The following is a 13,775-nucleotide window of genomic DNA, read 5'->3' on the forward strand; positions in this document are numbered from 1 at the left end:
GAAATACAGTGATGTGCTCAGAATCTCTTCTGATACTGTCTGCCTTTGTAGGTCCAATTATTATTACCTTTGCATATGTTCTGCAGTGTTTCTCCAACAGAGAAAATGAATGTTTGGGATTTTTGTACACATTAGATAGATGATGTAGACTGGTAGAGAAGTTGAATTAATTAGTCAAAAATTAGTTTTAACCTACAGTAAGTACCTTCAGGTTTCCTTAATTTTTTTTTTAAATGGACATAAGGAAGAAAGTTATAGCAAAAATTATACCAAGGCCTTATTTTTACCTCTAGGATGGAGTCTGAGAGAGAATAGATTATAGAAATGCACTGGTTTTAATTTTTAGAAATTTGAGTACAGAGCAATTAAAAATCTGGAAAAGATTTACAACTGAAGCTGTCCAAACTGTCATAATTTTGCATAGTAAGTAGGTAACTAATATTAGAATTAAGTCACTACTACTGAATATGCAATAGATTTTAAATTTAATCTCATTTTAGTCTGTCAAATTAATCATTTTTACATTCTAGGTGCCTATCTTCTTACATTAAAAGATACCTTTTTTGATCGAGCCAAAGCCTGTCAAATTATAGCTTCTATCCTGGTTGGCAAGGATGAAAAGATTAAAGTTCGTCTTCCGCCTCCAGCAATTCTGAAGGTGTGTCAAACTATTTTTTTAACGTTACTAAGACTTTCTCTGCTGTGTGTTCCTGACCCATGGTGATGTTCTCAGCAGAGACAGTTCTTGTTTTCTCTGACATTAGTTTTGTATGAGATTTTGTATTTGCAAAGTATAAAGTGCAAGGATCAGATTTCGGGGTCAAAGCTACGCAGGACTTGTTTGAGGGTTTCTGATGTTGAACAGAGTCAAGCTTGCGTGGTGCAGCGCAGATGCAGGGCTCCTGCAGGGTTCAAACACGGCCTTGCGACTGTCCTGCTGCTGTGAGACAGACTACGTCTGTCTGTCTACATCGTTCTTAGTAACCTCACTGTTACAGAATAATATGGACTACGTGGAGAAACTGTGTTATTCCTTGGGGGCCCTCAAGTAATGTCATGAAATGCTCAACAGTTCCAGGTTTCAGTATCCCAAATGTAGGAGATATTAAACTTGGGAAATAGTGTGCTTCAGTTGTTAACCTGGCAATGTGTTAAAGATTAAAGAGGGTGAATATGTGATTTTGTTTGTTTGTTTTTGTTACATCATGAACACAAAATATTTATTATGAAGGGCAGAGTACTTGTGTATTTGTCACAAACTTTGAAGAGAGCTATAGTATCATTTATTAGACTAGGGTCTATTGAGCCTTCATTCACACACATTGAAGGGTGTCTGTATTTGATTAACTTTGTATTTGAGGCAAACAGTATTGTTTGGAGATAGTTTGGTACATTTTAAAATTTCTTAAATACTAAGTATTAGTGTATACATTTTTATACCCTTTATTTAATTTCAGGATAATAAGTGTAATGTTAGGGAAATTCAGAAAGCGAAATTGAAATACCAATAAATAATCACTGACTCATAGATTGTTTGGGTTGGAAGGGACCTTCAAAGGTCATCCAGGCCAACTCCCCTGCATAAAAATCACAGAATCACAGAATCGACTGGGTTGGAAAAGACCTCAGAGATCATCGAGTCCAACCCTTGGTCCAACTCTAGTCTGTTTACTAGATCATGGCACTAAGTGCCATGTCCAACCTCACTTTAAAAACCTCCAGGGACGGTGAGTCCACCACCTCCCTGGGCAGCCGTTCCAATGCCTGACCACTCTCTCTGTAAAGAATTTCTTTCTAATATCCAGCCTAAATTTCCCCTGGCAGAGTTTAAGCCCATCCCCCCTTGTCCTATTGCTGACTACCTGGGAGAAGAGACCAATCCCCACCTGGCTATAACTTCCCTTCAGGTAGTTATAGAGAGTGATGAGCTCACCTCTAAGCCTCCTCTTCTCCAGACTAAACAACCCCAGCTCCCTCAGCCTCTCCCCGTAGGTCTTATGTTCAAGTCCCTTCACCAGTCTTGTTGCTCTTCATATAATATAAAGCAAGGTCAGAGCAATTATGGGCAGCATGTAAAATGAAGTTTATAAATTTATATGAAGTTGTGCTAATAGCCAAGAGCAGTGATTCTCTGACTGCTTCTGTCACTCCAAATGAATAATTTCAGTACTGGCTGTGACAGTTACATTTAACTACAGCTGAGACAAGGACATAGTTATATGAATCTTTAACCTCCTAAAATTTAAACTAAAGGCACTACATAAAGAAGGAATTACAAATGTTGCAACCCCTTTGGGAAAGAAAATGACAGCAGCATTATCTCTTTTTTTTTTGCTTTGTTTTGTTTTGTTATTCTTCTGTGATCAGAAAGGGAAGCATGACAGTAAGAGGAAGCAGTAGAGAATATTTCTCTAAATGCATGCACATACCATTATGTAAAGGATAATCATTCAGCAGTCTGTGTTTTTATATCTGTAAAAGTGCATAATAATTCCTTATTGAAAGGAATGCTGCTATGCACTTCCACAAGTATAGTTCAGTATAGAAAGGTTTTGTACAGGATACAATTTTACAATTAAATTCTTGCTTGCTGTTTTACTGTAGTTGTATCAAACTCTGTAATCCTAATTCTTGTCCTTTTGTTTCTCTAAGCCTGTAACACTCTGGACAGGAAAACAAGTCTTCAGCCTCATTCTGAAACCCAGTGATGATTGTCCTGTAAAAGCCAATCTACGAACCAAGGGCAAACAGTATTGTGGCAAAGGGGAAGACCTGTGTTACAATGATTCTTGTGAGTGACTCATTGTGTTTTGGAAGTCTGCAAAGAAATTATAGCTATTGTTTAGTTGAGTTTGCTGCTACTGAGCTCACTGTATTTCATGTAAATATTCTTGAAATGAAAAATCAGTATTTTTTAGAAAAAGTTAAAGTCATGCTGAACACCAAAGGTGTTTTCTTGTAATAAAATTTCTTTTCATGATGCTGGACTTGTTGCGAGACTAACGTATTTGAAGGTAAGAGAGATAAAAGTAAAGAAGCTTAGGAAGTGGTTGTGCAGAGGGCAAATGGAAAAACTGAATATCTGAAGTGGGGTAGTGATACAGGGATTAGAAGTCAAACAGCAAGGAATTAGGATAAGTAGGGAAGATAAGAATCCCTAGGATATCAGAAGATCTTTTTTAACCACTTAAAGGCTGTAGCTTGTAAGGAACATTTAGTGCCTGAAATGGAAGGCTTCTGATGAAGCAAAAGGAAGAAGTGTGGCAGAGGGAATGTGTACAGGCCTACAGGCAGGATGGATGTCGTTATGATATGCTTGTAATTAAAGAGACATCCAAGTCCAGTGTATCTTTTAAATTTAAGCTGTGCCTCCAGTGGCAATTGAGTTGAACTGAGTCGTCAGAATCTTTGAGTAAGAGAGCTGTAACTTCACTTCTGAAATTGTTGCTCTGCTTTGTAAGTAAATAACTTTGGTTTACTATGTGTGATGGAGGACTTTATTTCTGGACAGTTAAGACCGATTGAAGACTTTATTCTGATTAATGAAGTTTATATTTTTAACGAAAAAGGATTATTCACAATATTTCTCACAAGTCTTAAATTGGATACAGATGTCTTTCTAAAGAGGAGGGGAAATAAATTGGTACAGTTAGACTGTAGGCTGTTCCCCCTACATACTTATTCATGCATTTGTACAGATACATTTAATGTATGAATTTGGGTTTTGTTCTTTTCATGAACCATTAAAAAACCTACTCCATAACTTATTGCTGGAGTTTAGGTAGTGTTGTAGAAAAATAATGAATTCTTTTTGTCTTTTTAATTCTAGATGTCACAATTCAAAACAGTGAGTTAATGAGTGGCAGCATGGACAAAGGAACTTTAGGTTCGGGATCCAAGAACAACATCTTCTACATCTTGCTGAGAGACTGGGGACAGGTAGAAGCTGCAGATGCCATGTCACGACTAGCCAGGCTTGCTCCTGTCTATCTTTGTAAGTAATGGGGGAAGTACATTTTCTTGTAAAATAGTATCTTAAAGCCAAAACACAGAACAATCAAGCATGGTTTTTGCTTCAAATATGACGTATTATGTTTAAAAAAGTAAGTCCGTTGTGAAGCTGACAGAAACATTGATACAAATGATTGTGCTTATGAAAAGCTTAAGATGGTTGCATGGTGACATGATGGAAGGAAAAAACCAATGTTCCCAATGCTAATATTTCCTGGATTTAACTTCTGTTTTCTCTGTATGATATTAAGCTAGCAATATATTTCTTTTTAAAGCTAATCGTGGATTTTCTATTGGAATTGGTGATGTAACCCCTGGGCAGGGACTGCTAAAAGCTAAATATGAGCTCCTGAATGCTGGCTATAAGAAATGCGATGAGTATATTGAAGCTCTGAACACTGGCAAGCTGCAGCAGCAGCCTGGTTGTACTGCAGAAGAGACATTAGAGGTAATTTTTTTTTTCTCTTTAAATCACAATATATTTAGAGACTTCATTAATGTATTCATGTAAATTCTGAAGTGCAAAGCGGTCTTCTGAAACCTAAAAATATGAGCAAATATGGTCCCTAGGTATGCAACTTTAGCTGAGTTTGTCTAGGCTTAACTTTTAGGTGCTTGTATGTATCTAAATATATTGGCTAAATGCTAAACAACTGAAATCCTCCCTCCCTCCTGGCTGGATGTATTGGGGTGACATATGAGATGATAAAATTACATAGGTCATTTTAACAGGGTTAATTACATTTGTCAATATTTGCTAAGTTAGTAAAAAACAGTAACAGCAAAGGACCTAATCCAAGAAGCAAAACATTGCTTTAGTTATAGTTGTGTTTCTGTGCAACTGTTTTCTTGTTCCTTATTAGAGCAAACATTAAGTGGACTTCGGTTCTGCTGGGTTTTTTGTTTTTTGTGTAGAAATTTGGATGAAGAGCAGTGAATATTATCCAAAAGCTTATGGACAGGGACTTTATTAAGTCAGCTGAAGAACACTCTTCATTTTCTTTAATTGCTTTATACGTTTGTCTTCTTGGCTAGTCAATGTCTAGTTTTTACCTAGAAAGACAGAATAAAAGCAAACAAAAAACCACAAACCCAAACCAAACAAAAAAACCCCAACCAAATGAAAGCCCTCAAACAAACCAACCCCAGCAACAACAACAAAAACTAAAAACCACCACCAGAAAATCCTGCCCTATGATGAAGTACTGCTGCAGTTGCCTGGTTCATAGTGGCTCTCTGGCTGATAGACACCTGTGTATGTCCTATTTTTTTTTAAATGCATTTGTTATGTTTTTAACAATTGGAGATACCAGCATTGTACTCTCTGAAAGCAATCCAAAAATACTATTTTTTTTGTGATAATCTTTTATTTAGCACAGCAAGGCTTAGAGTTTAGGTCAATGTTCAGCTTAGCTAAAGCTTGTGCTGTTGACAAAAGATTTTGTCATGTCCCTGGCTACCTCTTTCTTACCCCCACAAAGACTTTGTGCAGGAGCTGGAAGGTTATGTTAGTTAGAGGTTAAAGTTGTTTGACCCAAAGCAACATCTAGGTTTCTTTTTCTTCATTGTGTGTTGAATTTCCTTTGACTACTGAAGGTATTGCTGGCAACTGGTAGAATACTGTTTGTGTATGGTATTTTTAACCAGTGCTGAATCTCCGATATCTTGGATTTCAGGCTTTAATCCTTAAAGAACTCTCTGTTATCCGAGATCATGCTGGCAGTGCCTGTCTCAGAGAACTGGACAAGAGCAACAGTCCTCTTATCATGGCTCTATGTGGTTCTAAAGGTAGGGATAGCGAAGCTTTGGAAGTAGATTGCTTGCTCCATCACTGTTCTCAAAATGGCTTTTTCTGTCTTTATAGCTTATTTTATACAGTCAGTTGTGGTATTATTAAATATAGATTTGAAGTGACTCCTCTCAGTAAGTACAGATTGGGTATATTAAGTTGAAAAAACATCCTCTTAGTAATTTAGGTGTTCTTAAGACTTGAGTTAATTAATCAATACAAAGTTTACATTTGCCTTTCTGACTTCAAGTATCTATATTGCATACAAAATCAACTGGAAATGCTATATTAATGTGCTGGGTCAGTCAAGATGAGGTTCTTTAAAGGACTGTAGTCAAACAGTTCTGGCATGAATGCCTGTGACACAAAGAGAAAAAATTAAAAGGAGTTGTTAGGTATATTTTTAGACTAGCTTAGTTGCCTGTCTCTGCATAAATGCTGAAATTACAGGACAAATAACAGCTTTTTTAACTGTTGCAATTCTAAATGCATCTTTGATGAATTACAAAGGTAAATAATAGATATTAATAGAAGTGAAGACAGCTTATCAGAGCAGCACTGATATTCTGCATTTGTGAGTGAGAGGTTTTTTTTTTTCCTTTTTCTTTCTTTTCAGGCTCCTTTATTAATATATCCCAGATGATTGCTTGTGTAGGTCAGCAGGCTATCAGTGGTTCCCGAGTTCCTGATGGATTTGAGAACAGATCCTTGCCTCACTTTGAGAAGCATTCTAAGGTACGTTTACAATAAATTGTAAAGAGAAGTGAAACAAATTGCCTTAAACCATTTTAAGAAGGATGTATGATAGAGTGTGTTGTCATGACATGGTGAAAGAAAAGGATCACATATGCTGAATGTACAATGTTTTGAATGTGATTTGGGAGTGAACAGTAGTGTTGTGAATTGCCATAGGATGTCTAGTTAGCTTGAATTTTTACAGCTAACCCTTGCTTAGGCCTTTCTATTTTAGGTAAATTAGGTCTTATGAAACATTTTTGGTTCTGAGAGTCCTAAAAACAACTTGTTAAAGGTCCTTTCTTGTGTTCACTGCACCAAGACTTACTCCAGGACAACTGCTGGATGTGTGCTGGTATCTTTAGACAAGTGAAACATAGCAGACTCCAGAATGGTTTATCTGGCTTTATTTTCTTTTTCCACTAGGACAGATAGATTTCATGGGCTATTGTGGATGTTCCATGTCTGGGTTCTGTTCTGCTTGAAGCAATAAGGAGTCCAATGCACTTGTTAATACAATTCAGTGAGATTAGTTTTTTTAAAACTGCTATCTGAATTCTAATGACTGGTGGAGAAGGTTCTAGGTACTGGCTGTCAATCTGGTTAGTGTGTTGGGTAACTCAAGTGTCAGGTAGCCATGACACTTCCATTTGTCACTAAATGTCTGGAGTTCTGAATTCTGTGATGTAAAATCTTCTGTTTTCTGAATAAATTAAAAAAGAAAAAATACATCATGAGTAAGATGAGAAGGAAAAAGTTAAATCTTAACTATAACTTTTTTACTGGTTTAGAAAACACTACCTGTTAAATAACAGCAAAAAAGTGATCCTCTAAGATGAACCTTTTTGTATGTTGTATATTGTTCTATGTGATCATGGAGGCATTTTGGTGTTATTTGGCTTAAAGGGATGCCTGCATAAAGTTCATTGGCAAGAACTCTTCTCAGAGGCGAGAGCAAACCATTTGAAATAATTAGTTATGTACATATATTCAGTCTTATTTTTTCTGGATTCCTTAGTCTTCAGCACAGCAAATACCTTTGTTATTCTATTGCAACATGAACATTCTTATTTCAATTTTTGCAACTCTAAGGGAGGCCGAAGTGTTAGAAGTTGGTGTAGTGTTTGCAAGGGATGACTGGAAGCATGAAAAGCCGTGGAGGAGGAGAAAGAAAGCCTGTTAGGTTATTTTGAAAGAACTAGGAAAGGGTTTTGAAGCCTTTGTTCAGATGTGAAATACAGACATTAACTTCAAAGCTAAATGCAGCTTAGACAATTGCTCTGTGTTTGTGTATGTGTTGGCTAACTATCTGAGAGAATTTAGATGACATACAACCTGTTTTTCTGTAACATGCATACAAAATGTACATTGAATTTTAACCCCATTTTCCCCACTCTTCTCTAGCTCCCAGCAGCAAAAGGCTTTGTTGCTAACAGCTTCTATTCTGGGTTGACTCCCACTGAATTTTTTTTTCATACGATGGCTGGTCGAGAAGGTCTGGTTGATACAGCTGTAAAAACAGCCGAAACTGGATATATGCAGGTAACTGACAGTGGAGTGAGGCTTTTATCAGCCTTGCAAAAGGAAGATGTTTCTTATGTGCATGTTGAGGTGAGGGAGAAGGGCTTTCATTATATGTGTGTGTGTGTGTCTGTTTTTAACCTCTGAAATACAAGACTGGTTTTAATTCCATAAGCAAAAAGTGATGTATCCCTTGAGAAATAAACCTGATTGGAAGAATATTAATATTCTGGTAAAAAAAAAAAAATTCCTCAGGCTATTGTATAATAGTTTCTTGCAACTTAGCATTATGTTTCCTATGTGATGTGATTTCTAAACGTGAAAAATTGTGTTGTTGCTTGAAATTTTATTATTGTTGGCTTTCATGTTCTGGAGAATGTAAAGTAAAGCCCTAGGGATAATGTATGACTTAAAATAGGTTTTCATGCCTTCTAATCACTGTGTCAGATTTATTTCCCAAGTCCAGTTTTTATACTTTTCATAATCCAAATCAATAGCTTTTTTTCTTAAAAAAAAGATTTCATTTACTTTCCTTGCACCTTTTTTCTTTCCCCCTCCTCAGAGGCGGCTGGTAAAATCACTCGAAGATCTTTGCTCGCAGTACGATTTGACAGTCAGAAGTTCTACTGGTGACATTATACAGTTTATTTATGGAGGAGATGGCTTGGATCCTGCAGCCATGGAAGGGAAGGATGAACCGCTGGAATTCAAGCGAGTTCTAGACAATATCAGAGTAAGGATTACCGAAATCTTTGTTGGAAGTGTGAAAAGACTAAGAAGCATGTAGGATGAAGTAATAAATTAAGGAGAAAATTGTTTCAGTTGGAGAATTTATTTTTGAATTACCTCTTTGAGTGGTTCTGATCAGCCTTTCAGCATGTGTATGCTAAGAGTTACAGATACTTTTTACATTGGAACAGAGCAGCTAGGACCAAACTCTGTGTGTAAGCTGGGAAAAATAAAATGTTTTTTCTGTGCTTAGACATAGTTCTAGCGCCTAACACCCAACTCACTAGATAAATTACTACTGGCTTAGTTGGATACTGGATTGGACAAAGTAAGTCCTTATTAAATCAAGGCGTGTGTTCTTTGTGTTGAATGGCTCCTTCTGTCAGAGGCCTGATGTGGTGTTTAGTAACTCTGGACACGCTGTGTTGTCTGAAGAATGGAATAGTTGGGTTTGGGGTTTGTGGTTGCTTTGTTTGTTGGTTGTTCTTCACCCTGCCCCTGAGAGAAAAGCCTTTTGCTGAAGTGACTCTTCAGATTTCTGTAATGTGAGTGTAATGAGTTGATAGAATTAGAAATGTGTGTGTATGTGTGTGTTTACCTTCAGATTTAAAGAAGTCAAAGTGTATGTGGAGCTTCTCTTCACAGTAGTTTGGTATTACATAGTAAAAACAAAATAAAAAAAAAACAAAAAAACAAACACAAAAAACCCCACCAAACACCAGAACTGAGGAATATTATTAATCAGTTGTATATATCTATATTCTTTTTCTTTACAAGGAAGTTTTTGTGTATATGTTTTATGTGAAGAAGTAATTGTTTTCTTCTTAAGGCTGTGTATCCATGCCGAAGTGAACCAGCCCTTAGTAAAAATGAATTGGTGTTAACATCTGAGTCCATAATGAAGAAGAATGAGTTTCTGTGCTGCCGAGACAGTTTTCTGCAGGTAACTATCTCATTTCCTTGTAAATCAAGTAAATGAAATAAAATGGTTTTATCAGTCTGTAGGAGCAGTGGCTAAATTTTATGCATTGGTAGTAGTAGTAGTAGTTTTTTTCAGTAATATTTTTGTACATTCAGGGGACGGGGAGATAGGACCAGTAATTTTAATTCTTATTATGGTAGTTCATATTCACCACAGGAGCTTTAGAACTGAGAGAAAAATGGAGTAATTTTTGAGTAGGAGATGCTGTGGAGATACCTTGCTGGAATTTCTCTCCCTAGCAAGGTGCTACAGGAATTGTGCGCTACTCCTAGGATGTCAGCAATTAAATGATACTGACGCCATGTATGAAGCCACTTGGACTGAGTCTCATGCTCTGTTATGCGTATGTTTTGATATTATCAACTTTCTGAATAACTGTTTTTACTCATTTGCTTACTTTCCCTTAATAGAAACACTTGCCCTTGTTTACTGTGCTTTCCTATGATACTAACCCAGCAGAAAATATCTGTCATATGGAGTGCTTTGCTGGGCAGGGTTATATTCTGGGGAGTACTTAATTGTCTTTTAAGGATGAGTGGACATTTACATGACTGTTTACACTTGGGATTGTAAAAATCAATTTGTTTGAAAGAGCTTTAAGCGTTTTTAGTATTTGTGAGAGTAGTCATGCTTAAGACTACTTTGGGAGACAGTGATAAACACTGTAGAATTAAGCTGTCTGTGGACACATAAAGGTATTACCTTGATGAACCTTCTGGTTACTGGCAGTGATGAGAACAACATTAATTTAGATTCCTGCTTTTGAAGGGTTTCTTTTTAATAGACTAGAGTGCTTCAGAGCAGAAAGTGACAAAGCTAGTAAGCAGTTGTTTATAAACCTGATTTGCAATTCCATTGATAGAGCAGAGTTGAAAATATAATTGCATCCTTACTTGAAATATACTGTAAATCTTAGCAGCATCTCTGAAGGAAAAGATGTGCAATATAATAATACCAAAGCTTAGAGAGGAAGCTGTTCTTTGAGGTGTACATATTTTTGATTATATCAGGAAAGTCTAAATAATTGCTATTAATTTCAAAAGCACAGATTTGACTACATCACCTTAATGGTAATTAGTTTAACTTAAGATTTTGAAGTTTTAGATACTGTTACATTTTCTTCTTTCCTTTTTTTTTTTCTGTTCATCCTTGAAGACATTAACTGAGACAGGTTATGAAAAATATAATGAGGTAATTGTAGCATGTGTGTGCACTGTGTGAGCATTAATGTTAGTGCTTTTTAGCTAAAAATGTGTGTATAGTGCTAAAGTAACTGATTAGCATATATACATTACTGCTTGTTAAATTTTAACGTAGGTATTCATCACAATAAGTTACCCAATTTTTAATGGTGAAGAACATGACACATGAAATAATAACCTTAGCTGGATTTGAGGAAGCTTTTTTTTAGTACCTGACTTCCCTTTCTGAGGCTCATTCTTTCAACCTTCAGGGATACAAGCATGTTTTTTTCTGAGGTTTTACTGTCCCTTCCTCCATTTTTCCCTTCCAAAACAGAGATATTTCTTATCACTGTTATTTTACCAGGAGGTTCCTATAATGGGGTTATCCACTCTTGTCCAGAAAACAGCCTGTCTAAATAGCTTTTTCAAACAGACTGGTGTTCATTCTGCCTGTGCTCAGGCCTCACTGGCGACCTGATGGAAAAGCACATTGCTGGCACAGTTTCAATTGTGTTAATATTTGAACGTATTTTAGTATTTTAAGATACAGGTGAAGGCAAATTTTTGTTTTCTTCTTATCGAAAATGGGAATATCTATAAAAACCCACAACAAATAACAAGATTTTTCTGGTTTTTTTTCTGTTGGGGCTTTTGTTTTGTTTTGAGTGGACAGAACACGAGTACTGGGGAGTGTAGTGCAAACGTGGAAAAGGCTCAGCACACATCCAGTCAGTGCTGGTGGATGTGGAGCTGACCGACTGCATCTGCCTGGACCTACTGCTGAATCCCCTGGGATGGTGTGTACTGCCCGCCTTTCACTGGGCTTCTTCACGGGGGGCGTTCTGACACCAGCCGTGCTTCCCGTGTATCAATGACCTCGCTAGCTTGAGCGCTGGGACACATTTTGCAAACACGCGAGGGACCGGGCTTTATACCCCAGACTGCTGTTTGACTGAACATTGGCTCTGTGGGAACTGACAAAGCCCATGTTGAGCCAGAGTTTACTGCGTCAGTTTTGTGCCTTTTTGTTACTGAGTCCAGAATAAAAGACTTGGTAGGTTTAGACTGTGTGAAAGACCCAATGATTTCTTGAGCTCCCTCTGGACGTTATATGGCTGCACTCATAAACAGCGTTGCACTGAATAAGGTAACCCCTTAGCAACAGACAGACACAGCAAAGAATGAGCTACAGTTTCTGTTCATGGCATAGATTAATCCATAGTTTGGATGAATTGCTAACAGGCAACTGAAAGTTGAGAGGAATAGGTTTTTTCCTTTTTTAGTTCTTGTGCGTGAATAAAACTTTTGACAACGAAAAATAAATCTCTTCAGAAATTTATTTTCTATTTCTCACCTTTATTCTTTGGCTCTAGTGCATGGAAGTAATGTATTGTTTGAGTACCTCATTTTTACAATTCAAAATGATGCATAACCATCGACTTAGTATGCTGGGGACATACTTTTTTTCAAGTATTTAGGTACTTGGGAATTGTCAATGGGAAAGTTGACTATGAATAGTTTGCTCTAATGCTTGTTGTACTTGTATGCTGACTTGGTCGTAGGTCTGCCCAATTGTGGTTTTCCTCCATATGACCACATGAGTAAATCTTTGGCCAGTATGACACTCCTTTTGGGGAGTGGTGGTGGTGTTATTAGTACTGCCCCTGAGTTTCATGTGAGCAGGTGAAAATTTGAAAGAACTTAGTGTTTGGTGTTCTGGAGGGAGAAGTTAGTGTTGTACCTTCTGCCTTCTTCCGTTTCCACTCCTCCCTTCCTGCCCTTCCACAAAAGCAGCATCTTTCAAGGTAGAATTACAGTCTTTCCTTAGTGGTTGTTTTTTCTCTACATCAAAAGTTCTGAGTAATCTTCCGCAAGTCCTGCAATAGTCCTCTTTTTTTTTTTTTAATGCACCTGTAAATAAAAGGTTAATTTTTCTAACATTTATTTTAGTAAATAAATTATCAATTTTATGAAGAGATTTCGAGGTCAAAAGCATTTACAATGGCAAAATATTTCATTTGTGCATTTCTACAAGTCACTGCAGGGCAAAAGTGGCAGAAATGTAGGAATGCATCCTGTTGTCATCCAAGTGGGGAAACAACTTGAAGCATCCATTCCAGTAGCACACTTCTGTTGTTGGTTCTTTCGTTTGAACTTTGTTGTTGTATTCACAGAAAATAATCTACTGTCTGAAAATACCTGGAATACCAGTAAAAATGTTGTTATTTTGAGAATCTGAGGATTCTGTTAGGATATAATAGAAGTGTTTTGATAATGATTTATTCATTCAATTATTAAAAAAGAAAAAATTGTAAGTAATTTTTGGTGCCTGGCTACCAGAGTGGTTGGAAGGATTCCAGTAGTGAGTGAAGAATAGGTGATGTTATACAGTCATCATCCTGGCTGTCAGGCAGGACTAATGGGGTGGAAAGGGTTTAAAAGAACTCTAAAAATCCAGCTGTTCACTCCTCCACAGAGGCTTTTTTGAATCGTTATTGAAGTAGTTGGGAAGGATTTATTTTTGCTTTTTGTTTATATTTCGGTCTTGATAAGCCTGTGTTACGGTAATGACTTGCACTGAGTCCCCTTTCATGACTTCTGGTGTACATATCTATGTCCAAAGCATAATGCCTGAATGATGTTTCATAAAAATTTGATGTTTGATATTTTTCCAACAGTATTGTTTCAATTTATGTTCCAGTAAAGACTGCTAGAGCTACTTGGGGTAAGAGAGTTAAAGGCTTAGGTACCACTACATGTTAAATGCAATTATCTGCAAGACCTCTCCACAGCACAGAGAAGTTATTTGAACTATGTTAGCTAG

General features: G+C 36.9%; 1 protein-coding gene across 3 annotated transcripts in view; it reads left to right on the top strand.

Annotated features, from left to right (window-relative positions):
* Positions 1-13,775, top strand: part of POLR3A (RNA polymerase III subunit A) — a 34,921-nt gene that overhangs the window by 9,023 nt on the left and 12,123 nt on the right. For 2 of the 3 annotated variants that reach the window (XM_080347801.1, XM_080347803.1), the window contains exons 13-22: positions 531-658; positions 2,653-2,791; positions 3,830-3,994; positions 4,287-4,459; positions 5,688-5,799; positions 6,417-6,535; positions 7,940-8,077; positions 8,619-8,789; positions 9,615-9,728; positions 10,923-10,958. In XM_080347801.1, the coding sequence (XP_080203927.1) occupies positions 531-658; positions 2,653-2,791; positions 3,830-3,994; positions 4,287-4,459; positions 5,688-5,799; positions 6,417-6,535; positions 7,940-8,077; positions 8,619-8,789; positions 9,615-9,728; positions 10,923-10,958 (1,295 nt within the window). The remainder of the gene's footprint in view (positions 1-530; positions 659-2,652; positions 2,792-3,829; positions 3,995-4,286; positions 4,460-5,687; positions 5,800-6,416; positions 6,536-7,939; positions 8,078-8,618; positions 8,790-9,614; positions 9,729-10,922; positions 10,959-13,775) is intronic. The other variant, XM_080347802.1, reaches the window with a different exon arrangement.

Source organism: Nesoenas mayeri (assembly GCF_963082525.1).
Source record: "Nesoenas mayeri genome assembly, chromosome: 7".
Lineage (NCBI taxonomy): Eukaryota > Metazoa > Chordata > Aves > Columbiformes > Columbidae > Nesoenas > Nesoenas mayeri.